The sequence below is a fragment of the Python bivittatus genome, unplaced genomic scaffold, assembly GCF_059951505.1.
Source record: "Python bivittatus isolate LINGU-HERP-01145 unplaced genomic scaffold, Pbiv_v1 ctg000240_np1212, whole genome shotgun sequence".
NCBI classification, from domain to species: domain Eukaryota; kingdom Metazoa; phylum Chordata; class Lepidosauria; order Squamata; family Pythonidae; genus Python; species Python bivittatus.
The window spans coordinates 787282-810802 of record NW_028277051.1 but is presented as its reverse complement, the minus strand read 5'-3'; the positions used below and the strand labels follow the sequence as shown (position 1 = coordinate 810802).

General features: G+C 61.8%; 2 protein-coding genes across 3 annotated transcripts; both read left to right on the top strand.

The window, feature by feature from the left end:
* RSKR (ribosomal protein S6 kinase related) lies at positions 1–8598 on the top strand. Of its 2 annotated transcripts, none has more exons than XM_088138679.1 (12): positions 1–1655; positions 3062–3313; positions 3413–3496; positions 3599–3667; positions 4720–4789; positions 5144–5251; positions 6125–6165; positions 6397–6424; positions 6822–6911; positions 6997–7085; positions 7392–7502; positions 7807–8598. In XM_088138679.1, the coding sequence occupies exons 1-12, from the start codon at positions 1590–1592 to the stop codon at positions 8005–8007; spliced, it is 1209 nt and encodes a 402-aa protein (XP_087994805.1). In that variant the 5' UTR covers positions 1–1589; the 3' UTR covers positions 8008–8598. The 2 variants fall into 2 exon arrangements, with proteins under 2 accessions (XP_087994805.1, XP_007436598.2); XM_007436536.4 differs by having other exon boundaries at positions 1–2856.
* A 1768-nt stretch (positions 8599–10366) lies between these two features.
* On the top strand, positions 10367–22939 carry SPAG5 (sperm associated antigen 5). Its single transcript, XM_088138674.1, has 23 exons — positions 10367–10477; positions 10701–11470; positions 12413–12605; positions 13666–13785; positions 14321–14413; positions 14511–14624; positions 14981–15100; positions 15198–15290; positions 15379–15480; positions 16295–16388; positions 18034–18169; positions 18800–18881; positions 18989–19122; positions 19211–19376; positions 19450–19558; positions 19906–19983; positions 20058–20169; positions 20316–20427; positions 20903–20983; positions 21054–21185; positions 22015–22089; positions 22174–22251; positions 22505–22939. The coding sequence occupies exons 1-23, from the start codon at positions 10442–10444 to the stop codon at positions 22574–22576; spliced, it is 3102 nt and encodes a 1033-aa protein (XP_087994800.1). The 5' UTR covers positions 10367–10441; the 3' UTR covers positions 22577–22939.
* The last annotated feature ends 582 nt before the right edge of the window (positions 22940–23521 follow it).

Below are 23521 nucleotides of genomic sequence, written 5' to 3'. Positions count from 1 at the left end.
GCAGCCGTCGGTGGCGTTGGGCTCTCCCCCCAGCCCCGCGGGTCCTAAAGGGATCCGTCCTCCAGCAGGGCTGGAGTGCTAACGTGCCTGGGGGGGCCAGCGCAGCCCAGAGCGGGCTGCAGACCCAGCGTTGCCCTCTGAGGCCGGACTCCTCCTTTCCCCCACCCAACTCTGAAGTCCTCTTGGCGAGTGGCTTCCTGGGGCTATCTGGTGGTTTAATCTGCTAAGCAGAAAATGGCTAGCTCTGAAGCCCCCTTTTCGCCATCAACCAGAGGGCTTCTGGGAATACAGAGTGCTTTTCTGGGTTTTTCTTTAGGGCTGCCAGCTTTTTATGTTTCAGGGCGCTGGACCAAACAGGCTTAGAATTTCTTGTTAGGCAAGTGAGCTGGTATTTTGAAGCTGTGAGCATGGTTGAAACCTCTCCGTCTGAATCTGCCCAGGGTCTCAGTGCGGGGTGGGGGCTTGGGCTCCCCAAGCCCCATCAGTTGAGACTGCCGAAACGTGGCTCTCTCTGAGCTGGAAAACCCTACCGGGCACCCTAAAATAAGCACATACGGTAATAGTGTAAAAACGAAGTAAACTCCCACTGGTCAGCCCCGCCACCCACTTTGCAGCCCCCTCGCGGGTCAAGTGGGGCCCTCGGCCAGGAAAGGGTTTCTGGGCCCGCATCGGCCCTCGGCCGCCTCATTCAGCCGGTTGGGACGGCTGCCTTGCGCGGGAACAGACCCAGCCAGGCCCCGCCCCATGGATTCCTTCTCGGAGCAGCACCCGGCCCGCAGAAACCGCCTTCGCTCGCCTAATGGAAGTGTGGACGGCCCAAGAGGAGCTAAGCTCTCCGGGGGCCTGGCCGCTGGCCCTCCCCCGGGGGCTCTGGGGCTTCCTTGGGCGAGGGGGAGAGCTGAGCGGGGGGCAGCCCGCCCGCAGAAGGGGGCCTTGGCCCACGCAGAGGGCGCTGTGATGCGCAGCTAATTGGGCAGGTCCCGTGACCCCTTTGCGGCAGAACCCTGTGGCAGCCCCCCCAGGCGGCCAGACCCACTGAGCTGGGCGGGACTGCCCGGGGGCTGACGCAGCAGTGCAAGAAACGCACTTTTTTCTTTTTGCACAAACACAACCAAGTTGAGGCCTGGAACTTTCCCACCAGTGGTGCCTTTGAAACTCTCCAGCCAAGCCATCCAGATGTCGGACTGCAGATCCCATCGGCCCCAACCGAGGGCACTGTAGTCCAAGCGACCCGGAGGCACCTCGTGAAAGGAGCAGAAGCGGTTGGAGTCGGCGCCCGCGGGCGGCCGCTTGGGGCTCCGTGTAAGATGCGGGGCGTGGCTCAGCGACCCGTAGCCAATCCCGTGAGAGGTTCGGAAGGCCCCGCCTCCCGGGCTATTGTGGAACCCGCGGAGGAAGCGCGGGAATGCCTTGAATGTCGAGTAGGGCGGGGCCTGCGGAGCGACGGGGCGTGCCGGGCCCGTGGCGTTTGCATAAGAGGCGTGGCCCGGAGCTGCTGGCGGGGGATTAGTGGCGCGGGCTTTACGTAAACGGGATTACCGCGGGGCCCCCGCTCCTCGGGTGAGCGCCCGCCGACGGCCGGAGCGGAGATGGGGGCCGCCGGCAGCGACCCCGGCGGACAGCAAGCCGACTGGGGCTTCCCCCGCAGGCTGCGGGTAAGGGCGTCCGGTCGGCCCCGAGGCGAGGAGGGCGCGTGCAGAGCGCCTTCTCCCCGCTCCTTCCCAGCAGCCCGCCGGGGCGCCTTGCGGAGCAGGGGCCCCGGGCGCCTTCGGCTTCGTGCGACGGCGGGGCGGGGGAGCACCGCAGCGGGGGGCGCCGGGAACGCCCCCCCGCCCGGACCAAGAAGGCGGACCGGGACGGGGGTTGGGGGCCTCCCTTTGCGAAGAGGCAGCCGCCCCGGGCACCGCCCGCTCGCCTCCCCCGGGCGGACTCGGGGGCGTTCAGGGGAAGGGGCGCCCCTCCTGGGCTTGGGGGCCCTCCCAGAAAGAGCGGGGGGTTCGGCTGCTTCAGTCCCGGGGTGCCGCGGGCTCGCCCGCGAGGAGGATGGGGCCCGTAGTCCCGCCCGGGGCTCCGGGGCCCGAAAGCCTGCTCCGCTGCCTGGACCCCGGGGGGCCGGCTGGCTGGCTGCTCGAGCGCTTGCTCTCCTTCGGAGGCCGCCCCGGGGGGTTCCCGGTCTTCCCTTCCTTTCACCCTCGACGGCCCTGTGCGGTAGGCAGGGACTGCAGTCAGCCCGCTTGGGGGAAACCCGCCCTGTCCGCCCCCTCCCCTGCCGCCGACAACGGCAAAGCGGGCAAAGGTGGCTTGAGAGGGGCTGGGACCCGAGTGACTCTAGCTTTACCAGGCACCAAGCCACGCGAATCGGTCCCCGGGGTGTCGAGGAGGCAAAAGGGCCGCCTGTCTTGGGGGCGATTCCTGCCCTGGCTGCCTCTCCCGCTCAGGGTCACCAGGTCCCAACCGTCCTCTGGGCCCCCCAGTTGAGGCAGGCGTGACCAGCTCTCCCCGCCTGCTGCTCTCCGCAGCTCAGCCCGGATGGGGCACGCTGGGATCAGGTGTGGAACACGCTCACGCACCCCTGCATGAGATCGTAACCTTCACGGGAGGAGCGCATGATCCCCACAAAATGACAGGATGGCACCCAAAGAACCCTTTGCTCCCCCCTGCGGTTTTGCCAAAGCACCTCCACGCACGCACACGCGGCTTTCACCAGCACGCGCACTGAACCCTCCCCGAGCCCCAGGAGAGGGGAGGAAGGTGTCCCTGCGCAGCGGCCCGCCTCCTTTCCGCTCCCTCTTACCTGACCCTTCCCTAGGCAGCGTCTCTTTGCCCCAAGGCCTCTCCCACATGGCGTTACATCTGGTGAGTCTTCCCTAAGGCGCACGTCCCTCTAGACCAGTGTGATTTCAAACTGGGTCTTCGCACCAAGTCCAAAGCCGCCCCCTTCGATGGCGCCGCCGTCCTTCGTTGGAGGTCTTCCTCCGGTGGCTGCTCTCCTTTCCCTCCAGCCCTGGTCGGGGCCCTGGCCTCAGACAGAGCCCGTCATGCCCCCTTGTCCCCTCCACAGGGCTACGGCACGGGCTCCCTGCCGGATGCTTTGTGGGTACGAAGCTGGAAGCGCCTCCTCTCCCGCCTCGGTGGGACTCTCCTGGGTTTGGAGCAGGCTTTGGCCGCCAGAAACTCCCCGAAGCCAGAGTGGGCCCAGGGGGGTGAGAAGCCCCCCGAGACGGCGGGTGAGGAGCGGCCAACGCCCCCACATGCCTCCCTCTTCCTGCCCGAGTTTCCTCTTCAGCCTCCAGTGCAGCATCAGCAGCTCAAGGTGGGTGCCCTGCTTGCCACACCAGGGTCCCTGGCGATGAGGAGGGGAGGGTTTGGGGGCGGGGGCTGTGCCGTCACACGCTTGCCTCTCTCTTGTTAGATTCTGGGCTTTCTGGCCAAGGGCACCTTTGGGACCGTCCTCAAAGTGCTGGACTGCACTCAGGCGAAGGTCTTTGCGCTGAAGGTGAGCCTCCACCCCGTGTCCCACCCCCCACGTTGCGGTGCCTGCCTTCCCGAGATCTCAGGCCGCTCCTCTCCCCTCCCCTCCCCACCGTGTCTCCTGCAGGTGGTCCCCAAGGCGGAGGTCCTTCGCCGGGACAGCGTGAGGCAGTGCAAGGAGGAGGTCAGCATCCAGGTGAGGGCCACGCTCGGCCTCCGAGACGAAGTGTTGGGGAGAGGGGGGTGGCCTGAGGTGCCTGGGGGGCCACGAGGGGCAGTTCACCTAAACCCAACTTTTGAGGCTGTGAAAGTGTCCAACGGCAACACCATTGACAAGAAGCACTCTGGACTTCTTGACCCAGCCCAGTTGGCGAGGTAGGGAATATCATTCTGGCTTGCCTGGCAGGGCTGTTGTAAGGGCGCCAAGTCCATTGGAGTTGGGCAGCCAATATGTTTCAATCAATCAATTATCAAGATAATTCTTGTGGCCTGACTGCTTGGCAGCTCACTGCAATGTTGGTGAGACACACAGATATAAGAGAACGGTGGAACTTGTGCAAGTACCTGGCACTGAAACTCATATTTCACATTTTTCTTTGAATACTCCTGGCAGGCCATAGTAATTGAATGGAAATAACTTTCAAAACAAATGCTGAATTTAATTAGCCACCCAAAGCCGGTGAGAAGTTGGTCACTCTCCTAGTGGCTGGAGCTAAAGGCGGTGCCCTGTGGAGTATATGCCAGGCCTGGCCTGGGGGTGGGTGGGGGAATGGAATCAGGTCGTGTGGCTTTAACTGAGGCACAGCTCAAAGGGTTTTCTTGGGGGTGGGGAGGGGGTGCCTGAATTCACAAGCTGTGCCAAAAAGCACCATGAACTTTAAACTGGCCCTGCTGGCAGAACTTAGTCCAGGGGCTTTCAACGCTTCCTTGCAGGCAGCACACCCTGGGCAGGGGGGGGATGGAGGGCCACCCCCTGCCCCAGAAGCGCTGGTCCGAAACTGCCCCGCTGCGAGGGAGCTGCCCTGCATCTGAAGCTTCCTTTCAGGCCAGGGGGCAGGAGGGTTTCTTAACTGGCAGGGTTGCTGGGCTCTTCTGTTCCCTCTGGCTTTCGCAGAGAGGGAGGTGGCAGGGGGAAGGCGGGCAGATGGGAGCTCTTTTTAAAGTCTCCTTGCCCCCGGTCCCGATCCCCACCCCAGCCAGCGAACCCCAGCCTGGCTCTCTCTGACAGCGCTTTCTTCTCCTCCCCAGAGGCAGGTGCGCCACCCGTTTCTCCACTGTTTAGGGGACAGCTGGCAAGGGCGGCACCACCTCTTCCTTAGTGAGTGAGCATCTGAGGTAGCACCTGAGGTAGCCTAGAGCCTCCCCTCCTCCCGTGTCCCTCTGCTCATGCGTGACCCCCCTTCCCACAGCTGCCTGGGGCTGCCCACCCATCTCAGTCAGGAGCAGCTTACTCCGATTCCCCCCCCCCCGCCCCCACAGGGATCAGCGGGGATTTCCTGCGCTCTCCGGCCACAAATCCTTTCCCTGTTCCGCCAATCCCAGCCAGCCTCCATCCTCGGATTGTCCTCCAGCCTTTGCAACGGGGTGGTCAGTTGGAGCAAAGGGGGGAGCTGGATTAGAGCGAGGGCCTAGAGTGACAGGCCTGTTTCCTTGTCCCCCCCAACCCCCCCAGTGTGCAGCTACTGCAGCGCTGGAGACCTGTTCACGCTTTGGAAGTCAGCGGGGCCCCTTGCGGAAGGCGCCACCCGCCTCTTTGCCACGGAGCTGGTTCTGGTGTTGGGTGAGTGAGGGGCCGGCGCCGGGCTCTGCACTGCCAGCACCCCCTGAGCTGTCACCACGTCTCTCTCCTGGGCCTGAGGGAAACCTCAGCCCTGTTCTTGTTTTTATGTCAGTTATCTACGGCGTTAGAAATCCTTTGTTATAAATGAGCATGCCCAACCGCAGTAAAACTCAGAGGGGAGGCAGAAGGCGTGGCTGCACTTAAAATCACCAGAAACTAATTGTTAAGCAGCGGAAGGCACGCTAGGTCTCTGAGGCAGGAGAGGATCCAACAGCTGTAAGAGGGAAAGTCCTCTAAGTAGCCCAGCGTGGCTTCCATCCTGCTTTTTCCTCGGGCTCACCAACAGAAAAGGGCCTTCACGCACGTGCGCACACGTGTACGCGCTGCCCTCGGTCACCAGACCCCTTTAATTTGAGATGCTGCTGGTCCTGAACCTAGGATTTCCTGCACGTGCCCTGAACGCACCGCTTCCCCACCCCTGGAGCCCCTTCCTTGTCAGGATGAGTCCTCGGCCCAACTCTTTGGAAGCCGGACAAAGCCAGTGCGCTGATTTGGGGGCCAACAATGCTGGGCTCTCCCTGGGCAGAGACGTCACAGGGACGAAGCTCTGCGGGCAGCAATGCCAAAACTGCATTAGGGCAGCTCCTTTCTTTAGCCGGAGCTCCACCAGTCGGGCACCTTCCAGGTGTGCTGAGACCGCAGCTTCGGCTGTGCTGGGGGCACTTTTGTAGCTACACCCCACCCCATCACACCTGGAAGATGCTGGGATTCTGGGATTATAGCTGGGATTTCAGCTATAAAAAGGGTCCCCGAACAGTCTGCCATTTTCCTCTGGCTCTTTGGGGTGTCTCTTGATGCTCTTCTCTTTTCCAGCCTACCTTCACAGCCAGGGCATCGTGCACCGGGACATCAAGGTATGGGGCACTCGCCTTGTTCCCTGGGTCAGGGTGGGCACTGCAGCCTGATTCTCAGCTGCCAGTTGCCCCCCATGTTGGAAGCCACTCAGCCAAGCGAACATCCTGCCCTTACTTAAGCCGAGCCCAGGGAACGCCCGGCCCCGTGAGGATGGTGTGGGGTCTTCAGATGTCAGCAGGTTAGCCTGGGCCCTGTTGCCTCATCTGGGCTGTTCTTTGCTTTTCTTGCAGATGGAAAACATTCTCCTGGATGAACAAGGTACCGAGGGGCAGCGGGGGGGGGGGGGAATCGTGTCGTTCCCACTATCAGTGCGAGCGCATCCCAAGACGTAGTCCTCCTCCTCCTGGCTGGTCTCCTGGCCTCTTTGTGCCACAGAAAAGGGCTGTTGCAGAGCTAAATGGCTGCAGGGATGGAGAGCAAGCGGAACGCCTCCCGGGCAGCCGTGAAGGCTGTGCAAGGCATGTGGCCTGTGCCCGTGGTGCTAATCTTGGATATGGCCCTCTCTTTAACCAGCCTGTTGGATTTGGGGTCCGTTCCTGCAGCGATCCGAAACAGAATTTCCCCCGCGCCGGAATGGGGGCCAAAGCAGAGGTCTCCTTTCAGGGAGGGGCTGCTGGACCCAGGCTGTCTTTGCTCTTTCCCCTTCCTGGCACAGGTCACTTGAAGCTGGCTGATTTTGGCCTTTCTCGCCATCTGCCCCGGGGCAAGCGGGCATTCACCATCTGCGGGACCCTCCAGTACATGGGTAAGGCAGCTGGGAGGAGGTGAGGGCATGATGGGGGCAGGCAGGGAGCCAAGATCAGTCACCTTCTGCTCTTCCTTTGGGGCAGCCCCGGAAGTGCTGACAGGCGGTCCGTATACTCACGCTGTGGACTGGTGGTCCCTGGGGGTGCTGCTGTTTGCGATGGCCACTGGGCAGGTAAGAGGAGGAATGGGGTCCCTTTGCTCCCCAGGAATCCGTCTCCAACAGCAACCAGCCCAGTGCCTGTGGAGAAGTGCCAAGCAGGGCAGAAAGGGAGCGTCTGATGCCTAGCGGGGGGCTGTGGCTGAGGTTCCCCCATCGCTTGCTTCGGACTCCTGTGCCAAAGCCGTTTTCTATCACTCTGCCTTGCCGACACTCAGTCCTGTGCCAAGCGGACACCATGCAATAAACTTGGCAGGGAGGGCTTCTGCCAGTGCCCGCTTATGAGTGGCATTGGGTGAACAGGGGCCTTTGCTTCTCCAGTTCCCGGTTCCCCCAGAGCAAGACCACGTGGCCATGCTGCGGAGCGTGAAGCGCAGCACTTACTCCATCCCACCCACGCTCGGCCGGGGCCTCCGCCTCCTGCTCAGCGAGGTGAGCTTCCTTGCTGCCCCCTCCTCCGTGGAAGCCTCCTCCGTCTTGCTTCCCAAGGAATCGAGATGGGATCTCTGGGGAAACAGAGCAGAGCCGGGGCAAGAGCAGAGCCATCTGCGATGGGAGGTTTACGCGAGGAGCCCCCGTCCTTCCTTCCGCTGAGGGAGAGAGCGTGGGGAGCTGGTCCCAGCGCAGCCAAGGACTCCCAGGACTGGGGAAGGCCGGCCTCTGAGCCCTTCCCTTAAGCAGTCGCCCGGGTGGTTGCCAGGTAATCCCCCAGCCTTCCTTCCTCTCCCCCTCCAAGCTCCTGTCCAAGGATCCTCAGCACCGGCCGCGCCACCTCCACCATTTCCGCGCCCACCTCTTCTTCCATGGCATGAGCTTCAACGCTGACGTCCTCAGGAAGCAGCCGGCAGATTTTGCGCTGGGCTGGCAGCCACCCAAGGGCGCACCTGCGGACGCTGCCACCTTCCCTGAGTTTGACTGCGATCTGGGGGCCCCCTGAGCCACCGGGACTCTCTGGGGCCACCATGAGCCACTCTTGGGAGGCGCTCCTTGGTGCAGCTCCACGGACTGAGACCCAGCAGCAGGTCTCCAGGAGGGGCCCAGGGCCCATTACCACCAGCAGACTGCTCACCACAGCGGCCCGTGGGACCTGAATGTCCCCTTCTTCCTACCTCCGCCTCATCTGTCTGGATATTATTGTTTCAGCCTCCGCTTTGCAAGTTGCAGGCTGGTTCCCTTCGTCGCAGTGGGGTTCTCCCTCAGTCCGACGCTGTAAATCTCTTTCCTGGGCCGCTGCAGTCGGGCCCTGCTCGGCCTTCCACGATGCAGGCAGCCCTGCGGTTTCCTGGGACTGCTGGGGGGTGCTTGGGGAGCCACTCAGGGTGTACAGAATAAAGAGCTCCCTCTTAGCCCTGCCTAAGTTGCTTGAAAGTGAGTCGGAGAAGCCCCTTGCTGAGGCCTGAAACTCTCCCCTTTAGGATTTAGTTTTTCACACTTTCTTCTTTTTTCCCATTAACGTTGATGTTGTATTGCACTGTTAGTACATACGTGTGGCTTTTTCCTGTTTGTCTGAAGCAATAAAAGAACTTCCTAAAGGTGTCCTTGCTACCTCCTGTCTCTCTGCAGAAGGATCCCTCTCGTCCCCAGCACAGATGGGCACTTCCGGACCGAAACTTTGGGGTGGGCACTTGGGTAGGCCGGAGTCAGCCCGCTTAGTCACAGTCGAATCATCCCAGATGAACTTTATCTAACAGACTTGGGGGAGGCAGCGGGGGACATCTGCAGAGGACCAGAGGGACGATTCAACAAGCTTTAGAGAGGGTTGACTCGGGAGGCTGTTGTGGAGAGGAGGGAACGTCATGTTCGGCATCACGGTAGGAAAAATGTCAGGCCGCGAGCATACGCCGCCTTCACATGGGAAAGGGATCTGCCGCTCTTCTCAACCCCACCTCTGAGCCCCACAAGGCCTGTCAGGCGGTGGCCCCAGGGACCCACTTTGCCTTGGGCCCAGCCTCTCTGGCCCCTTCCAGACGGGCAACAGCAAGAGTGGAGGAGGGCAGGAGGAGGCAGGACGTGGCAGGGGGAGAGGCGGCCAGGCCTCCTGCCTGCCGTCCCTCGGGGCCATCCCAGGCACCGGACAAAAGGGCTGGCGCCCAGCAGATCCCATCATCCCTGAGTTGTTCAGGGGGCGCCACGGCTGACTCTGCAGACAGCCGAGACCCTCTTTCGATTCACAGCCCCACGCTGGGGGGGGGCACTGGGAATCCCTAACATTCGCACCCAGCTGACAGCAGTACATGTGAAAGGGACCTGGGTGCCCTTGTGAGCCAGGAGGGTGACGCAGCTGCCAACAAGGCCGATGCTATCATCGGGTGCATTATTGGGAGCGCAGCGTCCAGATCACGGGCGTAATTGTCCCCCTGGTCGGACCCCACTTGGAGTCCTGGGTCCAGCTCCGGACACCCCAGCTCAAAAAGGACAGTGCAAACTGGAGCAGACTGAGGCGGCGATCTGGAACTAAGCCTTTGAAGGAACGGTTAGAGCCGTGTTTCTCACCCTTGGCCACTTTAAGATGCGTGGACGTATTGCTGGCGGGGGGATTCTGGGAGTCGAAGTCCACGCATCTTAAAGTGGCCAAGGGTGAGAAACGCTGGTCTAGTGCATTGCACAGTAAGCGGGGTGGTTATTTATTAACGAGTTACTCACTTAATAACCTGCCTTTCCTTTGGGAGCTCAAAGCCCCATGCCTAGCCCCCCGCCTCCTATTTCCCCCACAACAGCCCTGCGAGGACGGCTGGGCTGAAAGGAGGGCAGGCCCAGAGTCCCCGAGGGGCTTCCGCCAAGAGAGGGAACCTGAACCGGGGCCCGGCCCGTAAGGCCCCTCCAACTCCCGCGCGCGCGGGCCGGAAAGCGGACTTGCAAGCCCACGATGCCCCCTCTGCTTTCAAGCCTTAAAAAGCCAGTTGGGCCCAGGGCACCCGGTGGCTGGCAAGCCCCTGCACATGATCCTAAGGCGGGCGGGGAGACCCAGCGAGGGGGCAGCGGGGCGGCCCGGCCTTGCTCGCGGGCAGTTCGCGTTCGGCGCCTCGGGGGGGCCCGCAGGGAGGAGGCAGGCGCGCAGCCCCTGCCCCGCGCCGCGGAAAGACGACGCCCTGCTGCCGCGGGGAAGCGGAGAGCGCTTCCTCACGGCCACCAGGACCCGCAAGACGCGTGTCGGAGCCGGGCCCGCGGAAGGGATTCCCACGACTGCCGGGCGCAGACACGCGCCGCGGGGGGTCCAGCGCCCGCTCCAATCCTCGCCCTCGGACAGGCCGCTGGGCGGGGCTCGCGCGGGCCCCGCCCCTCCTCCCGAGCGCCGCCGCCGTCACGCGGCCAATCAGGGCGCGCGCGGCGGCGGTTTCGTTCAAAAAACCCGCGGCGGCGGCGGCGGCGGCATGGCCGAGTCGGGGGGCCCGAGCGGGGCGGGCCAGGTGGGTGCCGGCGCGCGCGCGGAGGGGCCTCCACGGCCCTTGGCGCCCCCCGCGGCCTCAGCTGGCGGCCCCGGACCTGCGCGGAGGCGCCCTTCCCCGGGGAGCCTCGCGGCCGGCTGCCCTGGGGGCGCGAAAGGGGCCGCTCCTCCGCGAGGGTCTCGCCGGCTGGGGGGCCCTGGGCGGCGCCCCCGCCCGCCCGTAACCTCGCCCCCCTTGCCCGCAGGACGCAGCTGCCTCCTCTGCCCCGGCCGGGCACAGCGGATCGCCGCGGCTGGAACAGGCCCCGCCGGCCTCGCCCGCGCTCGCCGACCTCCGCCGCAGCTTCCCGATCGCGGCCTTGCGGCAGGACGAGGGGCGCGCCCGGGGCGCTGAGCCCGGGCCCGCCGCCGCCGCCGCCGCCGCCGCCGGGAGCCCCTGCGCGGAGCGGAAGGACCCGGCCTCGCCGCAGCCGCAGCCTCAGCGCGCCAGCACGCCGGTCTCCGGGGGGGCGCCCCCTGTGAGCTGCCGGGACTCTGGGCCGGAGACGCCCTTGGAGCAGGCCGGGCCTGCCGCCTCCCCCTGCTCGGCTGCCCCGGGCCGCCCCGAGGCCGACGCAGCGGCCTCCGCAGAGGGGCAGGGGTCGCCTGCCTCGTGCCAGGACCCGGACACTGCCCGTGTCCCCCCTGCGGGCTGTCAGTGCCACGGCCTCTGGGGCTCTCCTCTGAGTCTGCTGGACGATGGGCCGAATGCGTCTCCGGCGGGGAAGGCGCCCTCTTGGCAAGGGGCAAAAGGGGTGGGTGCCAACCCTCCCTGCCTGGCATCTGCCCGGGCCTGTACGCCCCCCGGCAGCCTCCCGGCGGTTCCACAGCAGGATCAGGGCACCAGCATCACCCCCATCTCTGTGGCGCCTGCAGCTACCTGGATCTCCCCGCTGAGCCTCCGGGAAGCTGGAGTTAACACCTCCCCTGCAGAGAAGGCCGACGGCACAGCCGAGACCGACTCCCTCCTTTGGCAGTAAGTCCTGCTGGGGCCGCTGCTCCCGGGTTTGCCTGGGGCGGAGGGGCACCCCTCTGTCTCTCCCCAGTTCTCCTCAAGGATGGGGGCAAGAGGGAAACGGAGGCAGCCGGGGGCTTTCCTCAGCAGCGCTCTTGCCGAGCACTTGGAGCAGCAAGAAGGGAAGGAAAGGGATGAGCTGCGGGTGGTGGGCAGGGGAGAGCGATGGGGCAGCTGATGAGGAAGCCCCAGTCATCCCCGGGGTCTGGCACGTGGCAGCATTAACTGTCGGAACTCGGTGGCACAAGCGGTTGCAGTAGCCCGTGACTTAGATGTTCTTGTTTGCGTGCCTGCATGCGGGAGTCTAGCCTGGTGTTTCTCAACCGTGCAACTTTGAGGCGGGTGGGGAATTCTGGGAGTTGAAGTCCATTCATCTTAAAGTTGCCACGGTTGAGAAACACTGGGCTAGAGGGGGCCACCAGTAGATGCAGGTGAGTTGTTAGGGGGTGGACCAGAGCACAAAAGAAGGGGGTTCTTGTTTTTACCCCCACTGGCCCTTCTCCTCCTCCTCCTCCTCGTAATTATTACTGGTTTTGACCTCTGAGCTAGTTTCTTCCCGGTTGGAGAGATTGCTTATGTAAAAGGCTTCAGCCAGAGGCAGCCCTGGGCTACCTTTGTCAGGGCTGAGAGCTAAGTGGGGTTAGATTGGGGTAGTGTCTGGACAGGAGGCCCCTGGAATCCCAGGGCGGTTGGGTATAGATTGGAAATTCAAGAAAGCACCTGGAGGAAGCCTGACCTAGAGACACCCAATGCCTGTCTTACCCTTCAAAAGCTTAATGTGTGGCCCATAACCCCTCTGCACCCGTATCCTGGGGCTTTAGGGAGCCACGTGAGGTCGCCAGGCTTTTGCTGGCCTGCTCCTGGGCCCTGCCTGGCCTGAGCCGCGTGGCCGTGTCTCCTCAGCTATTCCCGGGATCAGCTGAACCGCCTGTCCCGGGCGGAGCTGGAGGAGCGCCTGGAGAGCACCCTGATCATCATGGAAGCCCTCTCGCGCCAGATCCGTGCCGGCCAAGAGCTCCGGCACCCCACAGCCTGGATAGGGCCAGCGGACCAGAGAGACACAGCCACCCAGACCCCCGCCTCTGAGTCCAAAGAGGTAAGTGGGGGGGGCAGCTTCTCTCCTTGATCTGCGCGGGGGTGAGCTTGATGGGCAGATCCTCCCATCAGCAGCGCCATCTGTTCCCACCTGCAAAACATGAGTGCCGGGAGCTTGCTTCTCCCAGGAGTAGCCAGGTTTCCCTGGAAGCAGCTGGGTGAGAGTCGTCCCAGTCCGTCCTTGCCCGAGGCTGCTCCTGAGTTGGGACCCCTGCCCCTTGGGATTCAAGGCATCCACCCCTCACCCAGTTGCCCTGCAGCCAAGAGGGGCGAAGGATGAAAGAAGCAGCGTCCTCCGCTGAGCTGCCCCCTCCCCAGAAGTAAACGTTCCTGGAAAGAAAGCGGGAGCTGGGCAGAGATTGGGCAGGGCAGTTCTGTGTGGGCGCAGCTGGATCTGCACAGTTGCGTGCACGCCAGACTCCTCTGCTTTCCACATTCTCGCCTGCAGCTCAGATAAGTGTCAGCTTATTGACTTCAAAGCAATCAGTGTTTATTGGGGTATTTATTCTTTTGGACCCCAGTAGTGGGAATTTCAAGGCACCCAGAATGATGGATTAAACCTCCTCCAGGTTGCAGGATCAGCGATGGGCTGCCGACATGTGTTGGGTTCACGGTTGGCTTTGTTTACATTGGAGCATTTCCAGTAGAAGGGACTCTTGCGCAAGGTGGTCACGTTGCTAAGGGTGCTCTTATTCATGGTGCACATTTCCATCACGTTTGGGATTTTTCCCTTCCCCTTTGCACACATGTGCCTGCAGACATGGGCACGCCCATTCCCCTGCTGATGAATACCCAGCGGTCTCTACCAGATGTTTCCTCTGGCTGTTTTATCTTCAGAGCTTTGCCTTTGGTGCCCTGCAAGGGCTCTTTCTGGCATTTGCAGCCTCTTCATGAACGGTTCCTCCAGGCCAGGCAACCCAAACTCACAGAAATGCAGGAAAACCCTTCTGTTCCGGGTGACGCGTAGTTTCTGTGCCTCTGGCAGCCTCTGCCGGTCCCTTCTCTTGCGCAGGAAGGGCTTCTGCGCTCACCTGAGCATGTTGTGCGATCTCCTTTGGCAGGAGGAGCGACTGTATCACGACCTGTACGTGGAGCTCAGGCGGCGATTCTGGTCTCTGCAGCAAAGCCAGGAGAGCCAGCAGGGTCTAGCCCAGCGGCTGGAGAGCGCCGGCGAGGAGATGGCGAGTACCAGGCTGCGCTCCGTCTGGGAGGGAGGACGGGCGCGTGCCCTTGCTTCTCAGCTGCAGTGGGAAGCTGTGGGCAAAAACCATTGCAACGGATCGCTTCGCTGCGTTTGAAATCCGCGTCTGGCGTCAGAAGAACCTCGCGGGCAACTAAACGCAACTCTGCACAATCCAGGGAAAAGGAGGCCCAAGGCAGTGCTTCTTAAGCTACTTGCCCCCAGCACCCCTTCCCACCTTTGAAAACTACGGAGGACCCCGAAAGAGCTTTTGCTTGGATGGCTTACGCTTATTGATATTTTGTGCATTAAAAATAGATGCATCCCTAGAATATTTATTCATTGAATTGTGGAAAAATAACAACATTAAACCTGTTAGATATTAATATAAATAAAAGATTTCTCACGGAGAACACCTATATTTTTTAACAATTAAAAATAATGAGAAAAGTGACATTGTTTTAAATTTTTACAAATAACTTCAGTATTTGGCAAATAATTTTGATTTTGGGGACCCCCAAAATCTACCTCTGCAGAGAGCGTGGTCTTCCGATTCCAGGCAGCTCCGGGCCATGGTGGAGGCCTCCTTCCTGCACCTCCAGGAGGACCGGCAGACTCTCCGCCAGCAGGTGAGCGTCCCTCGATGGCGGGGGGGGCGGGGGAGCAGCCCGGCCTCCCTGCCCTGGGCCAGCGCCCACCACCCGCTCCTCTCTTTCCCACCTGCAGCAGAAGCAAGCGGGCAGCCTGCTCTCTCGGTGCAGGGCCCTGCTGCAGAGGTGGGGCCGTAAGCGAGGTGAGATGGCGCGGACCCTGGAGGCGGCCCTGAAGGCGAAGGACGCGGTAGGAAGGGTGGCATGCCTCTTCCCCCTCCCGGAGCTGAGCCGCTGGCGATGCGGCTCCCCCCCAAGGTGGACAGCCAGCAGGAGACCAGCGAGGCCGCCCCCTTGGCCCCTCCAGCCCGTGAGGGCTGCCTTCTTCCCGAAGGCCTCTGTCATGGGGCTGTTGGCTGGCCACACTGGGCACAGGCAGCAGAGGCAGAACAGCTGGGGCTGTGCCGGGCGGGGGGGCTCCTTCCTCTGGCACCCATTTGCTCGCCTGGATCAGACCCGTTGGCTGGCCTGGCCGCAGAGGGCGAACGTGGCATGAGTCCTCGGATGAGCTCTCGGGGAGACCTCACGGGCCCCGTTTCCCTCCAGGCCGACCTGGTCCGGGAGTCGGTGCAGGCCTGCGCCGCGGCCCAGATCCGGAAGCTGGAGCAGAGTGCTGAGTCCCGGCAGTCCTTGTGGGCCCTGCTGCAGGAGGCGAAGAGGCTCAAGGTGGTTGAGCGGGCGTCGGTTGAGGGGCGGCTGGGCAGGGAGTTGCCCGCTCCCTCCAGACGGCTGCAGCTGTCTCTGCCCTCCTCCCCTTTGGCAGGCCGACTTCTCTTCTGGATACGCCAGCCACGTGGAGCAGGGGGACCGCCTCGCTGCAGCCCTGCAGGCCGACTGGGCCCAGATGCGGCTTGACGTAAGTGCTGCCTGCGAGCACCGCTCGCTTGCTGCGCCCTCCCTGAGCCTCCCTGTGCTTACGGGGGGCTTCTTGGTCTCCCCAACAGTACGAGGGCTGCCGGAGCGCGGTCACCAAGTGCCTCAGCGCCACCCAGAGGATGGGAAAGGAGGTGGAGGCTGCCAGGCGCGAGGGTGCCCGGCACCAGGAGGTAAGGCTCTTTCCCTGGTGGGGCTGGCAGGGCAGGGGGCGGCTCCTGCTTCAGTCCTTCCAAGGCCCGTTGATCCCCTCTCATGTGGGTTGCACTACAGCTTCAGTACCTGGGCATGGTGCCCAGGGGCCAGCAATATCGTAGTCCAACACATCTGCGGTGTCATAAATGCAGCTTTGTGGGGTTCCTGCCGGACACATGTCCCCCAAACTCTGCTCTTCTCCTTCCAGGTCCCTTGGCATAACTGTTTTCTGGGTTCTGTTCCCTTAAAGATTTGTGCTTCTGCAGAACCTTTAGGGTTCTTTCTGCCCCTAAATCTCTTCTGTGCTGACTGAGGGTGTAATTTTGAGCACCACAGACCCTCCACACAGTGAAATCGTGTCCTGCTTGCACAGGTGTTTTGCGTGGTATCTTTTGATCTGCTTGCCCAGTTCTGGCCCATAGGCCACGCTGCAGAACTCTGAGCTTCTGAGAATCCCAGGCACTGGAGGGCGGCCCCACCTTCCCCCCCACAGGAAATGGGTGGGGTGCACAGAGGGTGGGTGCCCTCTCTCTTTTCCCTTGATAGAAGGGGCAGGGCCCTCTTGCATCCCCTCCCCAGCATTAGTGCCGCAGCTGGGGAATTGGCCCTTCTGGAGAAGTTGGCAGCTCAGCAGCTCAGTGAAGAGGGTGGGTGCTGACCCCGTCCCCAGAGGGAAGAGCGGCCCTGGGCCCATGCCGCCGGAGGGCCCCGCTCATGTGGCTCCCTGCCAGCTGCCAGGCCGCCTCAGACAGGGAGGGACCGGCACACATTCGCTCTCTGGGACGTGTGCAGGTCTGCCGGAAGCTGGAGGAGCGGACGGTGGAAGTGGTGGAAGCGCTGGGCCGGGTGAACGAGCTGGTGGAGGCGAACACGCGGCTGGACCAAGGTGAGTCCCTGGCAGGGTGTTAGAGCAGAAGGTCGGGCCTGGGCCCGGGCCACAGCTGGGGGCTGTCGAGCTTGGCAAGCGCACTGGGCCCGGTGCAGAGGGTTCCTCAAAACTTTCAAGGTCCGCGCTTGGCCGTTTCGCCCTGAGCAGTGATGCTCCAGAACAGTCAAACTGGATTTCTATAGAAAGGTGTTGTTGTTCGGGGCTTAATTTCTATAGAAAAGTATGGAATCGAGTGCTTTTTAAATTTTTTACCCTTGCTCTGAATCGATAAGAATTGAGGTAGAATCTTTATTTTAACTTTGAACAAATCAGAAAAAGCACATTAGGTTAATCTGACAAACTCTATTACAGGTAGACCTTGCTTAAAGACCACAATAGGTACCAGAAAATTGGTCGTTAAGCGGGGTGGTAGTTAAGCAAGTTGAACCTGATTTTACAACTTTTTTTGCAGTAGTCCTTAAGTGAATTGCTGCGGTCATTAAGCGAATCACATGGTCATTAAGTGAATCACATGGTTCCGCATTGATTTTGCTTGCCAGAAGGTGGCTGGGAAGGTCACAAATGGTGATCACATGACCCTGGGACACTGCAACCGTCTAAGTGCAAGCTGGTTGCCAAGTGCCCGGATCGTGACCACGGGGGTGCTGCAAGCACAAGTGTAGCGAGCTGCCACCTGCTGCTCCCAAACCCAGCAACTTTCCTTGCAACCAATATTGATTCAAAAGAAAGTTCATTTATTGAGGACAAGTGTACAGTTCCAAAGCATTGCTAAGGCTGAGCCTAAGCGCGCCAAAAGTTGTTTTCCTTACCTTACCCCCCCTGCGCCCCCCTTAGCTCCTGGTCTCCTGATTCCCTCGCTGGTACGACCTTGAGCCTGCCAGCGCCCGTGATAAGGAGCCGTCTGCTTTCAACGGTTTCTCATTCCTTCCCCCCCGCTTTTACAATGGCAGAACCACAGCATGTAAAAAGCAATTTCTAAACTAGCCATCGTAACAATCTACTATTAAATCCTGCGAGGATTCTGACAGCGAGGAACAGTTATAAGTCCCTTTGTAACTTCAAATGGTCACTAAACAAATGGTTGTTAAGTGAGGACTACCTGTAATATGGAAATTCTCCCGCATAGAACAGTACCGAACTGGGAAAAAAAGTTTATATTTTTCTTTATCCTTTTATTTTAGTTTACAGTCTACCCAAAGAATCTGGTGCCATTGCAATAGCGTTATTATAGTGCAGTCCTAAGTAACCCTCTGGAAAAATGGGTCACAGTCCTTTGTGATGTGGAAAATATCTGGGATGGATGGATGGATGGATGGATGGATGGACAGACAGAGAAGCCAGACAGACAGACAGAGTTCTACCACATTCTTCTCACGTTACTTACTTGTCTGTGCATATATCGTGTTTGTAAGGCCGCCTGACTCCAGACAGTTCTGGGGGCCAAGGGGAAGAGTCCTGGCCGTTGTGCTGAGTAGTTTCTGTGGTTGATCCCCAGCAGCTCCTCCTGGCCAGCTCCTCTCAGGCGTGACTGTAGATGATGGCGATTGTAGGCTGACCTTTGTTGGGGGGGGCTGGCAAGTCCTCGGGCTCTCTTCTCAGGGCCTGCCTGCCAAGGGAAGGTTGATCTGTGCCCCTTCCGCAGACCTGCAGGCTGCTCTGCAGAAGGCGACGGCCTTGGAGCGCCAGGTGGAGCAGTTGCAGGAAGAACAGCTGGCCCTCACCCAGCAGCAGGAGGAGAAGGCGGCGGCCATCCAGGAGCTGCAGGAGGAGGTGGCCTGGTGAGTCCTGACATGGCTGCTGGCTGGCTTGTGCTCTGAGGCGCCCTTCCCCAACTTGCTGCCCTCCAGATGTTTTCAGCCATAACTGCCACCACCCCAACTGTTGCACCGCCTCTGTATGAAATGTCGCCAGGAGCGTAGCTCGCTGGCATCAGCATGGGGTCCCCTTTTCATTTAATTTCACCTGGGAGTTGTTTACCTAAAGGCCTGTTGAGGATACATGGCTTGATTGCTTTTGCTTTGATCTGTTCCTTGATTGGGCGGCTCTAAGAGGGAGGGGCCCCCATAAACGGCCCCTTCTCACAACGGCTGCACCTTAGGTGAGGGTGGACTAGAACCCCCCAGGGAGTTGGGGGTCAGGGGAGTGGCCGTGCAGGAGGCAGGCTCACCCTCCGTGGGTCCCAAAGGCAGAGTGGGGCTCTTGCAGAGCTTAGGGCAGTGTTTCTCAACCGTGGCAACTTTAGGACGGGTGGACTTCAACTCCCAGAACTCCCCACCCAGCTTTAGGCGGCTGGAGGTGTTACCCAAACCCAGCCGAGTGTAGTCGTTCACCAGAGCAGCTTTGCAGGGGGACATGGGCCCCCAGAGCAGGGCCCCTCCTCCCCTGACCAGGGAGATCCTCTCCTGCAGGCTGACTCGGGAGAAGGAAAGAGTGGAGCAGGAACGCGACAGCGCCCAGCGGGACTTTCGGGAGGCCTCGGACTGCCGCGAGGTAGGCGGGGGGCTGAGGTGGGGCAAGGCAGCGGGAGAGAGGGGAGATCTCTGCGCCTGCGGCTTCCTTCGTGTCCCATCTTGGGGCGCCTTTCTGCCCCCGTGCAGTTTATCGAGCAGGAGAACCAGGTGGTACGGCGCCAGCTCAGCGAGACGGAGGAAGAGCTGAAGGCCACCCTCTCGACTTTGCGGGAGCGCAGCACCCAGCTGGAGGATCACAAGGATGCGCAGCAGAAGCTCCGGTAGGTCCCGGGGCCCCTCTCTAAGATTCCTCGGGGCAGGTGGGCAGCCGAGTCCAGGCCTCAGACGCTCTTCTTCCCTCCTCCACAGGCAGGAGCTGGACTCACTACACTCCGAGCTGGCTAGTGCCAGGGCTGGGCTCCGGGGCACCGAAACCGGCCTGGAGGCGCTCTCCCAGGCCGTGCTGGAGATGGGGGCGCTCCAGGCCCAGTTCCTGGAGGCCAAAGACTTTCTCCAGACAGCACGACCAGGCGAGGTAGGACGGGCCCATTTCCTCTGGCCCGGAGCTTCCTGGGCACGCAGCTTCTCAACGGTGGCTTGTTTTCCAGGCAGCCCAAGCAGCCCCACGAAGCAGTGCCTGCACTCCAGGGCGGCGCACCCCCCACCGCTTGGGGGTCTCCTTGGTGGACAGCGTCCTGCAAGCTGCCTCCCAGGACGGTGAGCAATCCAAGCTTTGCCCCCCGCCTGCTGCATCCTGGGCCGGTGGGCGTGTTGGCTCTTTCTCCCTGTAGGTGGTCTTGGCCCAAGTTGTCCCCAGCTGACGGATTACAGCTCCCGTGTGCCAGAAAGCAGCCCTGGTCAGCTCAGTTTGCCCCCCCGAGCCATGAAGTGGGGGGAGAGCGTGCCAGCCAAGGGGGGCTGCTCTGCAGCACCAGGGACAGGAATTGGGGGGGCCTCCTTTGATTCCTACCGTGGCCACCTGCTTCTCCCTCCTTGCAAGGGCTCCCCCTCCCCTGTGCCAAAATTCTGACCTTGCCAAAGGAGGAAACCTTTGTCTCTTTCAGCCGCGAGAACCCCGGGCCTCTGGAGTGAGACCACGGCATTTACCCGCATCGCCCCAGCAGCTCCTCCCCAGCCATCAGGTACCCCTTGCTCTGGGCAGCCCCTCTGGCCCGCGGCTTCTCTCCTCTCCTCCCTGACTGGACTCTCCCCGCAGAGATCAGGGCCTGCTTGGCCGCCAACACGCAGGACCTGCGGCGGGTAGCGGAGCAGCTGTGCCTCCTGGCCAGGCATCGTCAGGAAGAGGTCCAGGAGCTGCAGGCCCAGATGTGAGGCTTGGCATGGGCTTGGGTGGAGGCCGGCCGGCTGGCCGGGGGGGGCACCTGCTCCCTGGCTGTCCTGGGCCGGGCGGGAAGGGTCTTCCCAGCCCACTCCAGGGCTGAAGCTGTGTCTTGGGCTCCCTCCCTTCTGGCAGTCTGCAGCTGGAGCAGCAGCTGGAAAACGCTCAGAGGCAGCACCAGGCCGAACTGGACGCCTGCAATGCCGCCCACGCCAAGCTGAGCAAGGCTCTCCACCTGAGGATCCAGGTGCGCCGGGGAGGTGGGCTGCTTGGCCCGTGTGCCAGAAAGGATGTTTCTTCCCACCCCTGCAGGGATTTCTGCTGTTGGGCTGTTCCCCAAAACCTAAGGGTCTAGTCCTCACGGTTCTCAATAGAGGACTGGCTCAAATGACCTTAGGACTGGCTGAGTTCACGCAGGGCACTAAGCCACGATTTGGCACTTCAGCCAGAAAAGTCTCATTCATGCCAAGCTATAAGCCACGTTTATCTGGGTCCACTCTCCCGTGCTCGGGCCAAGCGCGCGAGGCCGGCCCGTGGGGCTGGGTCAGAGTCCAACAGGGAGCACCCTGGGGTGTCAGGCAGGCCCTTCCCACCCGGGAACCTCATTCTGGCCTTCTGCAGCCGGACGCCCTCCGGTGTCCTCGGCCGTGGGCAGCTGCTTTGAAGGGAGGGGCTGCTGCTGCTGCTGCTGCTGCTGCAAAGGCCCCCTTTTCTCCACCCAGAGCGAAAAGGAGCTGCAGGAGCTGCTGCGTCAGCAGGAGGAGAAGCAGGACCAGCTGAGTGACCGGAGGAGGGAAGTGGGGGTACGTCTGGGGGCAGCATGGGGGGCGGGCCCCCTGCTCTGCAAGCGGCTGACCGGGCTTTCTTCGCCAGACCCTGCAGGAGGAGGTGGCCCAGCTGAGGCTGGCACTGCAGAAGTCGGAGACGGCGGCGGCCACCCTTTGGGAGGAGCTGAGCGGGACCCAACTCCCTGACGTCCAGGAGAAAATCTGGCTGCGACAGGAGGTGCCGGGGGCAAGGGGCTGCGCCCGGTCCTGCTCGTGCCCCTCCGCGCGTGCCGCCTGCCTCGCCCTCTGCTTTTCGCTGCAGGCCCCGCTGGAGCCGTAATTCCAGCCCGTTTCCATCCGGCCTCGCCGCTGCGGCTGCTGACCCTTGAGCCAGCTGCGTTCTTAAGGCTCCGGGGCCGCCTTCCTGTCCTGTCCTGTCCTGTCCTGTGCCTGCCGAGGGACCTGCAACCTCGTGACCCAGGCAGTGGTGCCTTGCGCAGAGCTTGCCATGGCTTCCGGGGCACTTTTCCTCTCCGCTCAGATTAGCTTTTTAATTGTGGACCAGCTGCTCTTTTCAGAGCTTTGTAGGAGATTTCTAAGCTCAGAGGCTAGGTGGTTATTCTAGCATCGTGCTCCCTTTGCTGGCTTGTCCCCTGCCTCGCTCTCGCAAATTGTTACTTGAATAGAAAAGCTGGTCGAATATAAGCAAACTTTTAGAAGAATCTTGGGAATGGCAGTAACGTAGTGATGGCCTGCGCTCTGGGCTGTTCTCCTTGAGCATTTGTATTCCCAGGAAGATTGCTCCTGCACATGGAAGCTTTTCTGCCTTCACGGGCACCGCTGCGGGAGTGGCGTGTTTTAGAAGCATAGTCTGCTAGACGAAAGTTTACTGAGCTAAAAATCCTGCCGGCTTCGAGGCTCTTTGTTCCACGTAAAAGGGCGCAGGATCACAGCCAGCCTTGTGCTCTATTGGCTTCAGAGGAAAGCTGGGCAGAGTGGAGAAGCCACTGCGTGCCAGGCCGGGTGCCCCCTTTCCGGGCTCACGACCTGCCTCTCCTCCCCTGCAGGTCGGGAAGCTGAAGGAGCTGCTGCTGCAGAAGGACGCCGAGCACACGGAAGCCCTGACCAGCCACGTGGTCCAGGTGAGGGGCGGGCAGGGCTAGCATCTCCCCTCTTGGCAGACCTTCGGTGCCCACCCTCATGCTTCCCTCTGGTTCTGCCGGCAGGTGAGATGCCTGGAGGATCGGCTGCGCCAAGCCCAGCGGCTGCTGCGGCACCAGAAGGCGGAAGCGGAGCTGAAGGAGGTGAGTGCCCGGGGCCTCCCCGTCTCCTGGAAGAGCGGCCCTGAGCCCAAACTGCCACTTGGCTGGAGGGTGAGGAGGCCTCACCAAGGACGGTCTTGCTGGACCCCCAGGGAGCCCTGCGGCCGGTCTGCTGGGGGCCAAGGCCCCGGGTTCAATATCCCTAGGAGAAAGGTGACCCCCCCAGGGCGGCTTTTCCCCGCCGCTCCTGCTGGTCAGAGCCCAGTGGCCTCAGTGCTGCCCTGCGTCCCTCCAGGCCCTCTCCTTGTTGCCGGCCGAAGTGTCCAGCCTCGCCGAGGTGCAGCGCCTCCTGGACCTGCTCGCCTGAAGCTGCCACAGAGGGGGACGCGGGAGGCCGCCCTTACCTTATCTGTCCCTCGAAGTAAATGTTGGTGTGACCTCTGCAAATCTTGGTTGGTGTGTCTCTCTGCTTCCATCCCACCAACGGCGACACCCTCGGCTTGGTGCAGCTTCCAGTCCCCCAAGCTGTGCCAGGCACTTCCCCGCCCCCCAGCGGGAGCCCCTGCTCCACCAGGCCTCTCTTCCAGTGGCCAGTGGGGCCCCCAGCACAGGAGGGCCTGGCTCCCTGCCAGGTTCCCAGAGCACCAGAGGGCCTTGCTTGGCCGAGGAAGCTCCTGGGGGCAGTCGTGGGCAGCCGTGCGTCCCAAGAACCTCCCTCGGTTCAGAGGCTCTCTGCCCCTAACGCCAGGTCTGCCCCAGCGTCTTGGGACGAAGCACCAAAGGGAAGAAAATCAGAAGCGGTCCGGTTGCTCCCCTTGCAGCTAACGAGCTTTATTCAAGGGCCCCGGTTTAGTCAGAAAAGGGGCCACCAGGCCCTCCTGATCAGACTAACACGCCCTCCTCTAGCAACGCTGGCGTCCAGAAGCAGGGCCTTCCTAGAAAATTGCAGGGGGCTGCAGCCCAGAGCCTTGCCTGGAAAAGGAGAAGGCGGGTGGGGGGGGCAGAGGAGACTTCTCTGGGGCCAGTGGGTTGTGGGGGGAGTTTGCTCAGCTGTTTGCTCCCTGGGAAGGCCAGCCCCTTGGGAGGGTGAGCACAGTCTCCCCCAGCCCCCACACCCCCTGGCTGGTGTTCCCAGCCTAGAGGCCCCCCCACAAAACCAGGCTGCCTTCACCTTTTCAGTGGGCTCCCTCTTGGGACATCTTCCCGCCCAAACCAGCTGGCTCCTGCCCCCCTTCTTTTCCAGTCCTCCATCCGCCTCCCTCTCGCTTGGCTTCTCCTGCCTGCCCTCCACCGCTCTGATGCCCGGATGGTG